At 45.2% G+C, this 19,425-nt stretch overlaps 1 protein-coding gene across 6 annotated transcripts in view; it reads right to left on the reverse strand.

The window, feature by feature from the left end:
• The window catches only part of bbs9 (Bardet-Biedl syndrome 9), a 479,777-nt gene that overhangs the window by 140,613 nt on the left and 319,739 nt on the right, over positions 1-19,425 (reverse strand). Inside the window, exon 24 of one of the 6 annotated variants that reach the window (XM_085993741.1) lies at positions 7,913-8,065. The exons of the other annotated variants lie outside the window; for them this stretch is intronic. Coding sequence (XP_085849867.1) covers positions 8,019-8,065 — 47 coding nt within the window. The 3' untranslated portion in view covers positions 7,913-8,018. Of the gene's footprint in view, positions 1-7,912; positions 8,066-19,425 lie in introns of those variants that run through there. 6 annotated transcript variants of the gene reach the window in all.

The following is a 19,425-nucleotide window of genomic DNA, read 5'->3' on the forward strand; positions in this document are numbered from 1 at the left end:
AGCTGGGTGACGTCAGCGTACATGCGGAATCTGAAGCTGTGTTTTCGGATGATGTCGCCAAGGGGCAACATGAAGATAAGAAATAGGAGGGGGCCAAGGATAGATCCTTGGGGGACACCAGAGGTAACGATGCGTGAGTGGGAAAAGAAGCCATTGCAGGTGATTCTCTGGCTACGATTAGACAAATAAGAATGGAACCAGGCGAGTGCAGTCCCACCCAACTGGACAACGGTGGAGAGGCATTGGAGAAGGATGGAGTGATCAACCATGTTAAAGGCTGCAGACAAGTCAAGAAGGACGAGGAGGGATAGTTTACCTTTGTCACAGTCACAAAGGATGTCATTTGTGACTTTGATGAGAGCCGTTTCAGTACTGTGGCAAGGGTGGAAACCTGATTGGAGGGATTCAAACATGGAATTGCGGGAAAGATGAGCATGGATTTGGGAGGCGGCAACACGTTCAAGGACTTTGGAGAGCAAAGGGAGGTTGGAGATGGGATGGTAGTTTGCAAGGACGGAGGGGTCAAGGGTTGGTTTTTTGAGGAGAGGGGTGATGATGGCTGATTTAAGGGAGAGGAGAGAGAACCGTTAACATTGTCAACTAACATGGGAGCCAGGAAAGAAAGTTGGGTGGTCAGCAGTTTGGTGGGAATAGGGTCAAGGGAGCAGGAAGTGGGTCTCATGGGCAAGATGAGCACGGCGAGGTCATGGGGGAAGATCGGAGAGATACTGGAGAAAGATGCGAGTTCAGGGCTAGGGCAGCCGGTGGGCTAGGGGAAGGAAGGGAAGTGGCAGAGGCAGCTGAATGGATGGTCTCAACCTTAGAGACAAAGAAGTCCATGAGCTCCTCACACTTGTTGTCAGAGGAGACAGGGGAAAGGGGTTTAAGATGACGATTAGCAGTAGAGAATAGGAGCCGGGGGTTATCTCTGCATTCCAGAATGATTCTGGAATAGTGAGCAATTTTGGCAGATGAGAACAGGACCTGATAATGCTTTATGTGATCCAGCCAGAACTGGCGGTGAATGGCTAAACCAGTTGTCCGCCACATCCGTTCAAGTCTGTGTCTCTTGGATTTAGGACGAAGAGGAGGGTCGTACCAGGGGGGATGGCCAGGGTGAGAGAGTAATGATTTTATTAGGAACTAGGGCATCAAAGGTGGTGGTGAGGGTATGGTTGAGCAGAACGGTAGCTGCAGAAATGTCATGGTGAATGGAAGGCCAAAGGTTGGAGAGTTGGGACTTCATAAGTGCAGTTGTAAGAGAGTTGGGAGAGTTTTTTTTCAAGTGGCGGACACAGAAGGAAGTAGGGTTGGGGTGGGGAGGGGGGGTAGTGGAAGGGGGATGTGGGTGGAGAGCGATGAGGAAGTGGTCAGAGATGGCCTTATCTGCAATTGACACGATGAGAGTAGCAAGGACACGAGAGATGGCAAGGTCGAGGGGGTGGCTGTGAATATGGGTTGGGGAGTTTACATGGAGGGAGAGATTAAGGGAGGATAGGAGGCAAGTGAACTCAGAGGAGAGAGAGCATGATGAATTGAGATGGAGGTTGAAATCACCGAGGATGAGAAGCTGTTCGGTGCAGAGGCTGAGGGAGGAGAGCAGTGAAGATGTCTCGGTAATAAAAATTTTATGGTACTTGGGTGGGTGGTAGAGAACGAGAATTTTAAATGGGAGGTGAGAGGGTGGAATAAGGTGACATTCTCAAAGAACCTCCACTTGCCCCAAATACTTGATGCCAAACCCCTCTGATCGTGTGTTCTTTAAAACAGGTGAGGCTTTTATATGGAGTACGAGTTATACAGAGAAATTGAAGAGAGGGGACAGAGGGGGAAGAGAAAATTATGAAGAGAAGTGAGGTTGACACAAGCAGAGATACAGACACCATAATGAGAAAAATGTGCGACAGCCATAGAGACAGAGAGGCAGAGAGAGAGATTTGAAGACAAATAGAATGACAAAGAGAGGGACATATTCAACAAACAGTACAACTGAGAAAGAGCCAGCTACAAGAAGAAAGACTTTTTGCCTGTGACTAATGCAGCGGGAAATCGACTATATTAGAATACATTGTATGTTAAATGGCATAACACGTCATTATAAAATAGTTTACTTTCCAACTCACTGTGAATGTTGCCATGGGAAATTCATCTATCCCCCTCTCTCTCTCTCACACACACACACACACACACACACACACACACACACACACCCCATGGTATTACTCACAGGGAGTCAGCGAATACAATATTTTATAAGAACTAGACTCTGACAGGGAGCAAGTGTTTTGGGGTGTAATACTTCCAGGAAGTGTGCACTATATGCAAGACTTAGAATATATATATAAATATAAATTGATTCAATAAATGATTGTTGATTTTGAGCAAGTTGGGTAGCTGACTCTATCGTGGATGCCACATGAGCACTGGGCTGTAAATGGTTGTGGGTACATTCTTCCATTGGGTTACTGCTAAACATTTGCTTAGTACTAACTAGTCGTACCTGAGATGTGGTGTCGATCTGCTGTCCTCTGACTCCCATGTCAGACAATCTGCTCCTATCTGCCGGGCACACTCATTCCTAGCTCAGTTCCCCCCTCCCAGCAGGGACTCGGGTCTTTGTCATCTTCGTGTCTCCCACTGTCCCGAGTACTCTGTTCCCAGCACAGGTGGGGCCCACCCCTAGTGCCTGGCTCTGCTCCCAGCCGAGGCAGGCTCGTGTCCTGTTCTCCAGCACTCCTTTTAAAAAATATATATATTTATTTATTCTCGGGATCTGGGCGTCGCTGGCAAGGCTCGCATTTATTGCCCATCCCCAGTTGCCCTCGAGAAGGTGGTGGGGGGACTTCTTTTTGAACTGCTGCAGTCAGTGTGGTGAAGGTGCTCCCACAGTGTTGTTAGGTCAGGAGTTCCAGGGTTTTAGCCTAGTGATGATGGAGGAACAGCAGATATACGCCCAAGTCAGGATGATGTGTGACTCGGTGGGGAACGTGGAGGTGATGGTGTTCCCATGCATCTTCTGCCCTTGTCCCTCTAGGTGGTGGAGGGCGCAGGTATGTGACCTCTTCCACTACTCCAGGTATCATATCCTACTGCTTCACCTCTGTGACCTTAAGGCTCCAACTTGGGCGGTGGAGGGACACTGTAGTCGAGGTAAATGTAGCTGGAATGGCAGGTGTGAGTGCGAGTGTGAAGGAAGCCCTTGGCACTAGGAAAGTAGATACAGGAGGAGTCCTGGCCCTAAAAATGGCAGCTCACCAATTTCCAATCTGCAGAAGTTCTTTGAGAGATCATATTCCACAATCAGAAACAGCAGCTTGCATTTATATAACACCTTTAACATAGTGAAAGGCCCCAAAGCGCTTCACAGGAGTGTTATCAAACAAAATTTGACTCCGAGCCACATGAGAGAGATATTAGGACAGAAAACTAAAGTCTTGCATTTCTATAGCGCCTTTCACGACCTCAGGGCGTCCCAAAGTGCTTTACAGCCAATGAAGTACTTTTGAAGTGGAGTCAGCGTTATAATGTAGGAAAGCAGCAGCCAATTTGTGCACAGCAAGCTCCCACAAACAGCAATGTGATAATGACCAGATAATCTGGTTTTTTTTTTAAAGTGATGTTGGTTGAGGGATAAATATTAGCAAGGACACCAGGGGGAACTCCCCGGCTCTTCTTCAAATAGTGCCGTGGGATCTTTTACGTCCACCTGAGAGGGCAGATCGGGCCTGGGTTTAACGTCCCTTTCGAAAGACGGCGCCTCCAATAGTGCAGCACTCCCTCAGTACCGCACTGGAGTGTCAGCCTAGATTATGTGCTCCAGTCCTGAATAAATAAAACATAAACAACTCTGCCAATCAATAATATTCGGAGACACAAAGTTCAAATCTCTAGACATTTTTAATGAGAACACGTGAAATGTGCTTTTAAAGAGAATAAAGGGTAGTCGGGCTAAGTCGTGTCATTGGGTAGAGTTGTTGTGCAAACTGGAAACCTGATGTATCAGAAGCAGCATATCATTGAGAATAACTCATTCACTGCGAGTACAGGCCTCCAGACCAATATAATGACAAAGAAAAACAGCTCACTGTAACATACAGCCCAAAGTTCAGCGGAAAATGAAAACACCTACAATTCAAGAGAGAAAACAACAGCAGGGGCCCACCAGAAGGCAGTCATCACTGTCAACTGAAACTGGCAGCCATGAAAATCACCATTCACACCCTAACGCAGCTTTATTAGGAGGACAGCCCGTGTATCTTGTTTAAAGCCCTTGGATACCTATCAAGCCCTGGATTAAAGGGCTTATAGAATGAATTATAGGCAATGGGCGAAGAAAAGAAGAATGAGCAGTCGGCGATTCTATAAATAACTTGAGAGAGTTAATTCTGTTTTAAAATGAACAGCAATTGAATTTTCCCCAGACAGCTTGTTGTTGAGGTTACTGGTCTCTTAAAATATTAGTGAGTCTTTAGAGTATGTGTAACATGGAAACATTAAGTATCTATCCCAACATTATCCCCACGGTAACCACATTAAGCTACAAATCATGTCATGTATTACAAAAGTTGAATATTATTTACAATGCAGCCAACAGCATGTAGAAACATTGGGAAACTCTCATCGACAATCCTTTTGTTTAACAGATTGCATTTTCACCTCCTGATTTACAGCCACCGACAAATTCCTGCTGAGAAGTGTAAGAGCGACCCTTTTTTTGGGGGGAGGGCGCCCTGCTGCAGACTCACCCTCTCTCCAGAAGGGCAGGTCCTAGCCTCAGTTCCACATCTCCCACGATGGCATTGTCAAGGAATTGAACTCAGTGTGGGGCATTTCAGGAGCGATGCCAGCACTTCCCAATGCCACGGTCTGACAGACTACTGCACATTACATCGTTAGCTCTTGGAGGTTTCCGCTCACCTCAAATTCACTCACCACAAACCACAACTGTACAAGTGTGCAAGGGCACAGTGAACATGTACCTTCTTCACTACTGCCCAATTCTTTCGCCAGCTTTTCCACTGTATAAAATTTAGACTTTATTTGAATACTATGCATGGAACACGGGAGGAATTACAAGGTCAGAATTTAATCTTGGCATTAGATGCTTTCATAAAGTATCAGAACAAAGCTCCAATCGTATACAACCATCAGCTAAATCTCAAAATGAAATCTGGTAAGAAGCAGCAATACTCCCAAATTTTGACCAATCTTTCTCTTCCTGGTTCACCTGCTGTGCATTTCCAGCCATGTTGTGTTTCTATTTCCCGATATTAGATTGCACAGGTGATATCATCCAGGGTATTGATTTTTAAACTATTATGTATACTTTTCTTTTTTTTTAAACTCTGCCAGTTTTCTCAGCTAACCTCCCCTCCTGTCCTGCAGGCAGTTCTCATGCTGGTGTACAGCTGGGGGCTGTAATGATATCAGCAAATAGAGATGGTATTTGCCTGTTTGATTATGAAGCCTTACCAGTAGGTTTGCATGTATTGATTGCTTGTGCCTGACCAGCAGAGGGCATGTGACAGAGACAAGCAAGGCAGTTTGGTTTAGTTTCAGTTTCGTTCTAGATGCATCACTAGCATGATGTCTCCTGTAAATGCTGTTAAAAGAGTTGAACAAGCTTTAGATTAAAAGACATTCTCTTTCATAAATGTCTCGTCATTGAACCCACAAAGAAATCAATACATGGTGTCAGAAGTGGGATCGAAAGAGATGAAGAGAAAAAATCTGAAGTTAAATCAGCTCTCCACAAATTAGCAAGCCAAAAGAGAACATCGTTGCTTACCATTGGAGAATAGCTAACGAAGTGAAAAAATGGAAGGTTTACACCCACCGGCGACGCTTCAGTTGACAGGTAATGTGGCTGAAAATTGGAGAAGGTTCAAACAACGTGTGGGGTTGTATTTATCAGCAATCGGAGCTGACGAGAAAAGTAATAAAAAGAAATCGTCACTGTTCTTACATGTCGTGGGTGATGAAGCGCTGGAGGTGTATAATAACTTCACATTCGCTGTTGATGGAGACAAAATGAAGCTAGATAAAATAATGGAACAGTTTGAGGCCTACTGCATACCTAAACGTAACGTGACGTTTGAGAGGCACAGATTTTTCACGTGTTCAGAAAACGGGTGAGACTATTGATCAGTGTGTGACTGAACTGAGAAACCGAAGCAAATCGTGTGAATTTGGGGGACTGACAGACTCGCTGATAAAAGACAGACTGGTGTGTGGTATTCCGAATAATGGTCTAAGGGAAAGACTGCTAAGAGAGCAAGATCTAGACCTGGGAAAAGCCATAGCACTGTGTCGGGCTACAGAGACTGTGAAGTTGCAGGCAAAGGAGCTGTTCAGTGACAGTAGCTGCAACGTGGATGCAGTGAGTAAGAACGGACACAAACCGTTTAACAAAAAGAGCGCCAATGTGAAAAAAGAGGCGTGGCCAGCGAACGAAAATGAAAGGGACAATCGAAAGTCATGTAGTCGATGCGGTACACAGCATCCACCAAGAAAGTGTCCAGCATATGGTAAAACATGCAATAGTTGCAACAAAAACAACCATTATGCCCGTTGCTGTAAGAACCAAGTGCAACAAAGCAAGGTCCATACAGTAGATGAAAGCGAGATAGAGGAGTTCTATGTAGATGTTGTGTCTGAAAACAAAAAAGAAGAAAGAGACTGGATGTTGACACTAAAAGTGAATGACATACACATTCCATTTAAATTGGATACTGGAGCACAAGTTAATGTGATATCAGAGACTGATTTTAAGAAAATTAGACCCAGACCAAAGATACATGGAATAAAAGTGAAAGTGACAGGATACTCAGGTACTGAAATACCAGTGAAAGGAAGATGCATTGTCAAAGTAACACACAAGGACAGAGAGCACACGCTAGCATTAATCGTGGTGCCAAAGGATGTGCAAGCCATACTAGGTTTAAAAGCCTGAGAGAGACTGAACCTGGTAAAGAGAGTCCTCGTTGTGGAAAGCGAAGGAGAGACAGTCTATGATGAACTGAATGTTGCGTACACACCGGGTAAGCTGATGTATACAGCAGACACGTTGTCCAGAGCTGTTGACCCAGGAGAGCCCGCAAACACAGTGAAAAGACTGATGTACAAGGCAAAAGACAGTGGAACTGACTTCTACCAGAGCATGCTTGTATACCGCACGCCGCTCGAGTGTGGTAAGTCACCAGCCCAACTCCTGATGGGACGTCGGTTAAGGTCAAACCTACCCATCCCGGAGAACCTCCTGAAAACAAAAGAGGGGGAGAAAGTGAGGAAGTTCAAAGAACAACAGAAAGAAAAGCAAAAGTACTACTATGACAGAGGAACACAAAACCTACCTGAACTCCACACTGGTGACCAAGTAAGGTTGAAAGACAAAACAAACACATGGACTCAGAAGGGAATTGTCCTGAGTGAAGTTCAACCAAGATCATACACCATTCAGACAGATGAGGGTGCTGTTCTGAGAAGAAATCGTCGAGATCTTCTCATGGGACCAGCCACAGCAGGTCAAGAGACTGATACTGTTGAACAACCTGATCACACAGCTGAGAACCAATCATCTGAGGCAACAACTCAGATTCAAGGACAATCAGAAAATCCTCAAGACACATGAAGCCTCCTGAGAGACTCATTGAGCAAATTTAAGGACTATTGTTATAGAAGGAAGTAATGTTATCTTATTCTTTCTTCAAGTTCTAGTGTATTGACATATTTCATGTGAACACACAAAGCAAGGTTAAAAAACCTTGATCATGATAATGATAATGTAAGTTCATTAAGTGTTACAGTTAAAATGCAGATTAATACAAAGAAAACATGTTGTTAGTTAAAAGTAAAATACTTTTGTTTTAAGAAAAGGAGATGTAATGATATCAGCAAATAGAGATGGTATTTGCCCGTTTGATTATGAAGCCTTACCAGCAGGTTTGCATGTATTGATTGCTTGTGCTTGACCAGCAGAGGGCATGTGACAGAGACAAGCAAGGCAGTTTGGTTTAGTTTCAGTTTCGTTCTAGATGCATCACTAGCATGATGTCTCCTGTAAATGCTGTTAAAAGAGTTGAACAAGCTTTAGGTTAAAAGACATTCTCTTTCATAAATGTCTCGTCATTGAACCCACAAAGAAATCAATACAGGGGCCAATAGCCCGCCTGTACCTCATCCAGGCAGTCACTCATCATGTGTACTCAAGTCAGGTGGCACTCACCATGTGGCTCGTGGGCCAACCATGAGGCTCGTGGACCTCTGCCTCGGCACCGGCAGCTCCTGTTGTTCCTACTGCCAGTCTGGTGCCTGAATCTCTCAGCGCAGACGGCAGAAAGGAGTGCTCTACGCATTGGTTAGCTGTCAGCATGTGGGTCTCAGTGATGGATGTTGCCCATTGGGATGCGTTAGGTGGGCCAAGTGCCCGGATTGGGTGTGGGGTCCGGGCGGTAACAGTTCAGGGTCGGGGTGTTCGTTGCAGGACTCTGGGGGACTTTTAAAAATCGAGGCATTGGTGGACCGGGAGCCAAAGTCGGGAACAGGACTTGGTGTGAGTTAGGATACAGCCAACAGAGTTGTGAATGAGCTCAAGGTTACCGAGGGTGGAAGATGGAAGGCTGGCCAGGAGAGTATTGGAATAGTCAAGTCTACAGGTAACAGAGGCTCGGGTGATGATTTCAGCAGCAGATGAGCTGAGGCAGAGGTGGAGACGGGCGATGTTACGGAAGTGGGAGTTGATGGTCTAGGTGATGGAGCAGATATACGGTCGGAAATTGTGGCTCATCCAGGACTTTGACATCGGACAAGCAACATGACAAATCAGAGGCAGTGGAGGGGTTGAGAGAGGTGGTGGTGAGATAGAGCTGGGTGTCGTCAGCGTACATGTAGAACCTGATGTCATGTCTTCAGATGATGTCACCAAGGTTCTGTAAGTATACGTTAGTGGCAGCTCTAACTGATAGTGTGCACTGTATCATTTACACTTTGTGACATTTGTACGGCAAGATTATCAATCGTGCCAAAGCTCAATACAAGTTTGTACAGGAATAATTAGCAATGCATTCCCAGCAAATTTGAGGGCTAGCATTTAATATCATACTGAACAGGTGTAAGTAGATTAGAAGGCAGTAGTGTAATCAAGGAGTTCAGAGGTGTCATAAACCACAATAGTGAAACTCAGGCAGACTGTTAGTCATGTGGACCCAGAGACTAAGATATTATCTGTGAACCTCTGCCACACAGATAGTCTTTTACTTTGCTGTATAGAAGTATTTTAAATTCTGCCACTTCATTTCTGCTGCCATTGTGTGATGGGAAAATGACAGTGGGTGGTGATGGAAAATCGCTGTGGGACCTCACAGAATATCAGGTTCTTTATAAAGGAATTTGTTGATCTTAATGTAATATTGTAGGTATTCGTGGTCACCGATGTAGGTATTGGACGAATGCCTACTTAATAATCGAGTTCGACTCCAGGAGAACAATCAAAAAGGTTTTTAATGCAGGAACAGAGGAATTCAAACAGGTTGCAGAGCTAGGTACAGGAGAGCCATAAAATAGGTCTTCACCAGACGGAGACGCCCCGAGGACTGAGTAGGCAGTCCCGTGGATTGCGTGATGATGCCATCACGTTTTTCCCGCACTTGGGTAGTCACGTGACTTGCGTGATGACGTCATCGTGTTTGCCCGCGCTTGGGACGGTCACGTGACTTGCGACGTGACATCGTCGCGTTTGCCCGCGCTTGGGATGGTCACGTGACTTGCGACGGTCACGTGACTTGCGACATGACGTCATCGCGTTTACCCGGCACCCGGCACTGCAGCCGGCCGTTGCAGCCGAAGTCGCGGGAGCGGGAGGCCGAGCTGGGCCGGCGGCCAGCGCGGGAGCGGGAGGCCGAGCCGGGCCGGCGATTATCGCGGGAGCGGGAGGTCGAGCTGGGCCGGCTCGCATTTACCCGTGTCAGGTCACGTTCTTAAAGGGGCAACGGCCCGAACATGCAAACTCTATACAAACGTAGTTAAAGGGAATTATGTAGGTAAGGGACACTCAGTGATACCGCTACAATATTCATAAATATGCACAAAATATATTTTATAGTCACATGTGAAAGAACATCGGTTTCTCACAATGAACTTCACTTTATTTCCCCCAAATCTAAAATAAGTAGTCCTGTTTTTTTTAATATGTTCCCTTCATCTCTTCACCATTCCCTAGTGACAGGATAGGTAATGGATCTACAGTACTATAATTATGAAGACAGGTTGCATAAACTTGGCCTGTATTCCCTTGAATATAGAAGATTGAGGGGTGATCTGATTGAGGTGTTTAAAATGACAAAAGGTTTTGATAGAGTAGATAGAGAGAAACTATTTCCTCTGGTGGGGGAATCAAGAACAAGGGGGCACAATCTTAAAATTAGAGCCAGTCCATTCAGGGGTGAAAGCAGGAAGCACTTTTTCCACACAAAAGGTGTTAGAAATCTAGAGCACTCCCCCCCCCCCCAGAAGGCTGATGATGCTGGGGGTCAATTGAAATTTTCAAGACTGAGATTGATAGATTTTTATCATCAAGGGATATGGAGCAAAGACGGGTCAATGGAGTTGGGGTACAGATCAGCCATGATCTGATTGAATGGCAGAACAGGCCTGAGGGGCTGAATGGCCTCCTTCTGTTCCCATGCTGCTGTCAGCCTTCTACTGCCCCTCACTGTGGAGCGATGCTGGATGCCACCTACTGCTCCCTCACCTCTAACCACCCACCCATACAGATCAGTTGTAATCAGGAGCCGGCATACTGGACAACTTTCAAAACTGCTCACTTTGGTTCTGAAATCTGCAGTTTATGTAGAGGCCAGTAAAGTATGTGTTACGGGGGAACTTAGGAATTAATGACATCTCCATATAGGGCACCTGCATCAAACGGCATATATCCTGGAATCTTCAATCAAATGAGTGAGTAAATAGGCAAAGCCAGTAGTTTCTGTGTTTAGGAGCTCTGTAAATACATTGGGGGAAAAATTCAGTATCGCCCCGTTTGGGGAGCAATTATCGGCCGGGCGCAGAGTTTAGCGCCTGGCGCTAATTATCGCCTCTGACTGCAAACTTGGCTTCTATCGCCCCTGGAGGTGATTGGAGCACTAAATCAGGTGCTACACACCTCTCTTAAGGCGCTAATGCTGAGGAGCGAGGCGCTACCTCAGAGCGCTGGCGAAGCTCATGTGATGTCAGTCAGCAATGGAACACAGACACACTGGCGCCGGTCAGTTCTTAAAGGGGAGGTTTGATCTTGCTTTCCATCCACACCCTGCTCATTGCAGCCTTGAATCTCGGCCTGGAGAGACCTGTACATCAAATCTGCTGGAAAGAACAATGGAGAGGCCCAAGGAAAGAGCTCAGAGTGAAGCTCCCATAGTCTCTTCTAAATCGATGCAAGGAAGGTCAAATCAAAATGAACCTGTAAAGTGCTGCTCAGTACCCAAAACTCCTTCATACAGTGTTGAATCTCTCCAGAAGTCTAACTCTCTCTCTCTCAGAATGCATGGTGCAAAAATGTCGCCGACAAAAAAAGGCAGGAAGCGGTCGCCTTTAAATAGCGCTCCCCCAGTCCCTTCCCAACTGCAAAACGCTCCCCTCAACCTGTCGTTGCTAGAGGCAGGCGGTAAGGCGGGGGCGCCACTCAATATCTGGTCCGGGGCACTGCACGCTCGACTGACGTCACAATCTGCGGGCACAGGAGATCGTGGCGGTAGTGTTTAGCGCTGCCGCAAAATGTCTGGTCAATTTCACGAGCGGCGCAAACATTGCCACGCCCGGGCGCTATTTGTTTTGCGCCCCATTAGCGCTCTCTTAGGGCGATATCGGGAGGCGCAAAGCAACCGAATTTTTCCCCCATTAACTCTATTAAAGGATTGTTAATATAATCCCAAGATTGATAAGATGCAATTACAGACCAGTTAACTTCATTTTTGTTGTGGGGAGTATTTATGGAATACTGTAATGCATTTATCTGAAGAGACACTGGAGAAGGTGCAGAAAAGATTTACAAGGATACCAGAACTGAGAGGCGATAACTATCAGGAAAGGCTGAACATGCTGGGACTCTTTTCTCTAGAAAAGAGAAGGCTGAGGAGTGACCCAATAGAGGTCTTTAAGGTTATCAAAGGATTTGATAGGGTAGAAGTAGAGAAGATTTTTCCACTTGTAGGGAGTCTAGAGGACACAAATATAAGATAGTCACTAATAAATCCAATAGGGAATTCAGGAGAATCGTCTTTACCCAAAGAATGGTGAGAATGTGGAACTCGCTACCACAGGGAGTGGTTGAGGCGAATAACATAGAGGCATTTAAGGGGAAGCTAGATAAACACATGAGGGAGAAAGGAATAGAAAGATATGCTGATAGGGTGAGACAAAGTAGGGTGGGAGGATGCTCGTGTGGAGCATAAACACCAGCGTGGACTTGTTGGGCCGAACGGCCTGTTTCTGTGCCATAATTTCGATGCAATTCCACGTAGTGTAGGGACCATAAGGAGCAGTCAGCATAGGTTTAGAAACAATGCCTCACAAATGTTCTCATAACTTACAGCATCATGTGAACCCCAATGTCATATTACGACTTCTGCCTCCAATTAATCTCAATCTAATTAAATAATACAGTCCTACAATAATTGCTGCAAATATTATCTTTGGTAATGAAAGTAAAAAAATTGTAGCATACAACTGAATGAAGTTATTAGTGGAGGGGGTGGAAGAAAGGTCAGGTATCATGCTTACCTTTGACTTGTATTCATTTCGAAGGAACAGTCTAGGAAGGCTAAACAAAAGGGAGCCTGTCTGTTTAAAGATATTTGTTTTCCGTTGCATTTTACTACAAATCTCAGATAAAACCTGACACTGAGGGACACTGCTTCTGTGGAAGCGATTTGCACCTGCCATTCACCATGAAGAGATAACACCAGTCTTGGAACAACATGCTCCAGGCTGTCCTCCCGACCAAAGTTCCCCAGTCTGACAGAAGCAAATACCAAGTGAGCTTGTCTTTTCAGACCATCCATTGTTTCCCCTCTTGTGTAAGTCAAAATGTATTGTTGTCTTCCTTTTGGATATAAGTCTATTCCAACAGAAGCAACAAAGATTATCATAACCCAAAATCTGATCCCCTTCCGGTTGGGCTGTTCAGCATTTAACCTGTGAAAGGGATAGCATTCTTTTTCATGGTGCTACATACAGCTGGTTTTCAAAGCCAGAAAAATACAAACCAACTTTAGTGGTATTAAATAACATAAGAAGGTCTACATAATAACTGCTAAAACCAGCTGTAGTGGTGTAACTTCTAAGACGTCAGTCAAAAAGTAGAGGTTGCTTTCTACAATACAAGTCAATTGTTTGGAATCACAGCTACATTGAACTGCAAGGCACCCAGAGGGCATCCCAGAATTTGGCAACACTGTGAAGAGGCTCCTGGCTTCTGACAGCACTGGGAAATTAAATGCCAGAGTTCAGGAGCACATGGAATTGGAGTCCCAGGTTCTAGCAGCACTGGGGTGTGGGGGGGCGGGGGTGTGGGGGGGGGTTACTGGGGTAGGTTCAATGAGAGAAACTGGAGTCTGGCAGCACTGAGGGGATCCCAAGATCCAGGAGCATGGGAAGAGAAATCGGATAGTAATCCACAGTGGGGCGATGGACTGGGATCTGCCAACATTGAGGAAGAGCAGGAGGCAGCCAATCACTGATGCCAATACCAGAGCGAAACCTATTAAGGAGCTCTCCCGATGCCTCAGTTGCTGCAAAAAATACTGGAGATCTTGTAAAAATGTTCTTCTGCTCTTAAATATTTCCCTGACGCATATTGTCTCTTTTTTACAATGAGGAAGGGAAACAGACAGAAAACTGATACACGGCAGCTTAAGTTTATGTTTGTCAAACTTGCACCCGACAAAGTATCATTAGCCTGAAAGCTGACAGTAAGCAGATGGAAATTGCTGCATCTCTATCGCTGCCACATTATAACAAACTCCTAAAACAGAGACCATTTAGCTTAAAGCAGCTACGTCCGTTACCTTTCAGTTAATCTCTTATCCAAGGCTTATTTCACAATAGAAGCCAACAAGACCAAAATGACTAGAAATATTTAAATGGGACAGATGGTGTAGGAAGAGGAAACATTTTGTTTTGATTTATACGGAGTAAGGGTAAAAAATATACTAGCAGAGTCGGAGGACAGGTTGCATAAACTTGGCTTGTAGTCCCTTGAGGTTAGAAGATTGAGGGGTGATCTGATTGATGTGTTTAAAATGTTATAAAGGTTTTGATAGGGTAGATAGGGAGAAACTATTTCCTCTGGTAGGGGAATCAAGAATGAGGGGACATAATCTTAAAATTAGAGTCAGGCCATTTAGGAGGAAAATCAGGAAGCACTTTTTCTACACAAAGGGTAGTGAAAATCTGGAACTCTCGCCCCCAAAAGGCTGTAGATGCTAAGGATCAATTGAAGCTTTCAAGACTGAGATCTTTGTTGGGTAAGGTTATCGAGGGATATGGAACAAAGGCGGGTAAAATGGGGTCGAGGTACAGATCAACAGTGATCTAACTGAAATGTGGAACAGGCTCGAGGAGCTGAATAGCCTCCTCCTGTTCCTGAAGCAGGGGAACCACACTGTGCCTCCTTGTTTTAACCAATACTTTTTCATTCAACTTCAAACACAGCTTAAAAAATTAATATTTTGCTTTACAATTTCTGTCGTGTTTCCTTAATGGTTAGAGATAGAAACACATTAGGCCGCATTTTGTGACACCTACGGGTGCAGACAAGGTGTGCACGCACCCGTAGGGACTGCGCAAGTTCCAGGTTATGCGAAGCGCATGCGCTAAAACCTGGAACGTGTGATCTGTCTCTTGACAGATCCTCCGCATCCCCGGGAGATGGGCCTCTGCGGGTGGAGAGTTGCACTATTTGCCCAACTTCCGCCCGCTCAATGCCCGTGAAATCCTTAGGCCTGGTAAAAGCCTGCTAAGGCCCGCTTTTACCAGCATAAGAGTTTAAAACAATAGAATAAAATGTTATCACTCATTTACACATTAAAAACCCTGTCCAATAAGGTAAGTTTATTTTTAGCCCGTTAAAACATATAAGGGGAAAAATGTGGTTGCTTTGTGCCTCCCATTAACCGAACGGGACGCAAAGCAACTAGCGCCCGGGAATGGCGTCGCCAACACCTCCCGCAAAATTCAGCGGGAGGTTAGCAGCGGTGGTAACCGTTAGCGCCCCACGGCGCAGCGCCCCACTCTCACCCCAGCCGCGATATTCGGTAGCGCCCCCTGACTTACCGCCGGATGCTATGTCCGACGGGGGCAGGGGGGCCTACCTGCGGCCGGGGCGGCGCTAATTAAAGGCGAGGTGCCGGGCAGCCATTTTTGTTGCCGGCCGCCTGCCAGCACCTGCCCCCGTTGCCATCCCCGGCCTCCTCTTCAGCCCCCCAGCGGAGTGCCAGCTGCGCTCCGTGAGCCCAGCACTTCTCTCGAGTGCCGGGCTCTTTTGCCGGCACTCCGATCCCTGGTGGCCCAGCTGGGCCCTGGGTCACGCTGTGCAAGGCCCGTCCCCTTTAATAAGGGGAGGAAGGCCTGCAATACCGCGGCGCAACGTGCCGCGATATTCCCTCGCAGCGCCCCAAGAGGGAGGCGGGGTGCTTCCAGCAGCGCCCCACTTCCCTCTTGGGGCGCTACCAATGAATTTCAGCCGTGGGGGTACTAAATTTTTCAGGGCGCTATTTTTTCCTCCATAATTTTTTTTCTCCAAAAAATTACATCTTTGTTTAAAATATTTAATTAAATACCATTTTAATTAATTTTAAATATGTAATTTTTTTTTACATTTATTTCATGTAATCGTGTATTTTTTAAAGTGATTCCCATTCATACTTATGAGAGTTCCGTACGTACAGAACTCCTATAAGTATGAATGGGCATTCCCTTCTTTTATTGGTTGGGCCGGCCCATGTGATCCCAGGGGCACTTGCGAACCACATGCGCCCCTGGGATATGAGGGCCTCTGCCCGCGCGGACCCGGAGAGGCTCAGGATCGCAAGCCTCCTTATCTCCCGGGCCACCAGGTAAATGCGTAGATATTTTACAGGTCGGGGGCATCCGCCCGCGGGAAGCCTCCGATCACATATGTTGGGCCAATGTTTTGACCAGAAATAATACAACTTAAAGATCCTTTGAAACGCTTTCTTCACAGAGACCTTACTACAGTGGATCAGTCAGCATCTGTGGAGAGGTCAGACCAGGGCTGAACTACTGGAACATTGATCTGTTTATTCTCTTCAGATACTGACTGATGAGCTGTGTGTTTGCAGCATTTTCTGTTTCTGTTTTGGAGGTGGAGTGGAAGATGTTGTAACAAGTCTTGTTTTCAACACGTAATGATGCAGGGGTGAGGAAGAGCATGGCGGGAACAAATGAACAGGAGTAGGCCATTTAGCCCCTTGAGCCTGTTCCGCCATGGCTGTTCTTCCACCTCATCTCCACTTTCCTGCACTATCTCCATATCCCTTGATTCCCTTAATATTCAAACATCTATCGATCTCTGTCTTGAATATACTCAACGACTGAGCCTCCACAGCCCTCTGGGGTGGAGAATTCCAAAGATTCACCACCCTCCGAGTGAAGAAATTTCTCCTCATCTCAGTCCTAAATGGCTGACCCCTTATTCTGAGACTGTGACCCCTGGTTCTAGACTCCCCAGCCAGGGGAAACATCCTCCCTGCATCTACCCTGTAAGAATTTTGTATGTTTCAATGAGATCACCTCTCATTCTTCTAAACTCTAGAGAATATAGGCCTAGTCTATTCAATCTCTCCACATAGGGCAATCCCCCCATTCCAGGAACCAGTCTGGTGAGCTTTCATTGCACTCCCTTCTATGGCAAGTATATCCTTCCTTAGGTAAGGAGACTAAAACTGTACACGGTACTCCAGGTGTGGTCTCACCAGGGCCCTACATAATTGCAGTATGACATCTTTACTCTTATCCTCAAATCCTCTTGTAATAAAGGCCAACATACCATTTGCTTTCCTAATTGCTTGCTGTACCTGCATGTTAACTTTCAGTGATTCATGTACAAGGACCCCCAGGTCTCTCTGAACACCAACATTTCCCAATCTCTCACCATTTAAAAGATACTCTGCTTTTCTATTTTCCCTACCAGAGTGGATAACTTCACATTTCTCCACATTATATTCCATTTGCCATGTTCTTGCCCACTCACTTAGGCTGTCTATATCCCCTTGAAGCCTGCTTGCATCCTCCTCACAACTTACATTCCCACCCAGCTTTGTATCATCAGCAAACTTGGGTATCTTACATTTGGTCCCCTCATCCAAATCATTGATGTAGATTGTGAATAGCCGAGGCCCAAGCACTGATCCTTGCGGTACCCCACTAGTTACAGCCTACCAACCCAAAAATGACCCATTTATTCCTACTCTCTGTTTTCTGTCCATTAACCAATCCTCAATCCATGCCAGTATATTACCCCCAATCCCATGAACCCTAATTTTGTTTAATAACCTCTTGTGTGGCACCTTATCAAATGCCTTCTGAAAATCCAAATACACCACATCCACTGGTTCCCCCTTATCTATTCTACTAGTTACAACATCACAAAACTCTAGCAGATTCGTCAAACACGATTTCCCTTTCATAAATCCGTGTTGACTCTGCCCAATCCTATTATTATTATCTAAGTGCCCTGTTACCACGTCCTTAATAATAGATTCTAGCATTTTCCCTACTACTGATGTCAGGCTAACTGATCTCTAGTTCCCCATTTTCTCTCTCTCTCGCCCTCCATAGACATTCCCTTGTCCATTACTTTAGTCTCCTCTTCAAAAAATTCAAGCAGGTTAGTCAGGCATGACCTACCTTTCACAAATCTATGCCGTCTCTCTCTGATCAGCTGAAAATGTTCAAGATGTTCAGTCAGCCTATCCTTAATTATAGACTTTAGTATTTTCCCGACAACAGATGTTAGGCTAACTGGTCTATAACTCCCTGGTTTCCCTCTCTCGCCATTCTTAAATAGCGGAGTAGCATGCACAGTTTTCCAATCTAAAGGAACAGTTCCTGAATTGGGAGAACTTTGGAAGGTTACAGTTAAGGCATCTGCAATGCGCTCACCTACTTCCTTTAACCCCTGGGATGGCAACCATCTGGTCCTGGGGATTTGTCACTCTTTAGTGCCATTATTTTCTTCATTACTGTTATTTTGTTTATGTCAATTTTGTTGAGTCCCTGTCCCTGATTCAATATTAGTTTCCTTGGGATTTCTGGCATGTTATCCTCTTCCTCTACTGTAAATACTGATGCAAAGTAATTACTCAACATGTCCGCCATTTCCTTATCATTGACAATATTGCCGATATCAGTTTTCAACTATGGGCAAATATGTTAATGGGTAAAATGACAGAAGATCAGTGGGAGATGTTCAAAAAAGAATTTAATGTGATACAGAGCCAGTTTATACCCTTAAGGGGTAAAAGCTCTACTTACCCAAAAAAACAGCCATGGATGACTAAAGAGGTAAGAGACAATATAAAACTAAAAGAAATAGCATACAAAAATGCAAAAAATAACACAGATCCTGGCGAATGAGAGATACAAAGAACAGCAAAGGGTGACAAAACAGATAGTAAGAGCTACAGTATGAAAAGAAACTTGTAAGGGATATCAAAATCAACACAATTTTTTTACAATTTTATTAGGAAAAAAGAGGGTGGTCAGGAGCAATGTTGCCCCCCCCCCCCCCCCCAGTTTACTGTGGACAGTCTTTGTCTCATCGCATTGAAGTCAGCGTTATCTAAATCTAGAATCTTAGTAGCTGTTTCGCGTTTCTCCCTTTCAAACACTACGTTGAATTCCATCATGTTATGATCGCTATTAGATAAATGTTCACACACCGTTAGGCTGTTAACTAAATTTGGCTCATTACTCAAATCACTAAATCTAATATGGCATGCCCCCTTGTTGGTTCTAGGACATATTGTTGCAGAAAACTATCCCAGACACACTCAAGAAATTCACTACCTTTCTGACATGTGCTAGTCTGCTTAACCCAATTTATATGAAAGTTAAAATCCCCCATTAAAACCACTCGGCCTTTACTACATGCTTGTCTCATCTCTGCATTTATACAAGCTGGCACTTCACAGCTGCTACCAGGGGGCCTCCAACTACAGTCTTAAATCCTTTCCTATTTCTTAATTCTACCCATAACGTCTCTACTGCCTGCTTACCTCTCATTATATCCTCTCTTATCATTAAAATGATTTCATCCTTAATCACTAAGGCTATTCCTCCCCCTTTACCATTTTCCCTATCTTTCCTGTAGATCTTATAACCTGGTATATTTAGTTCCCAGTCCTGACC

Source organism: Somniosus microcephalus, chromosome 7 (genome assembly GCF_052327205.1).
Source record: "Somniosus microcephalus isolate GS21.2 chromosome 7, FLI_Smic_1.0, whole genome shotgun sequence".
In the NCBI taxonomy this organism is placed as follows: domain Eukaryota; kingdom Metazoa; phylum Chordata; class Chondrichthyes; order Squaliformes; family Somniosidae; genus Somniosus; species Somniosus microcephalus.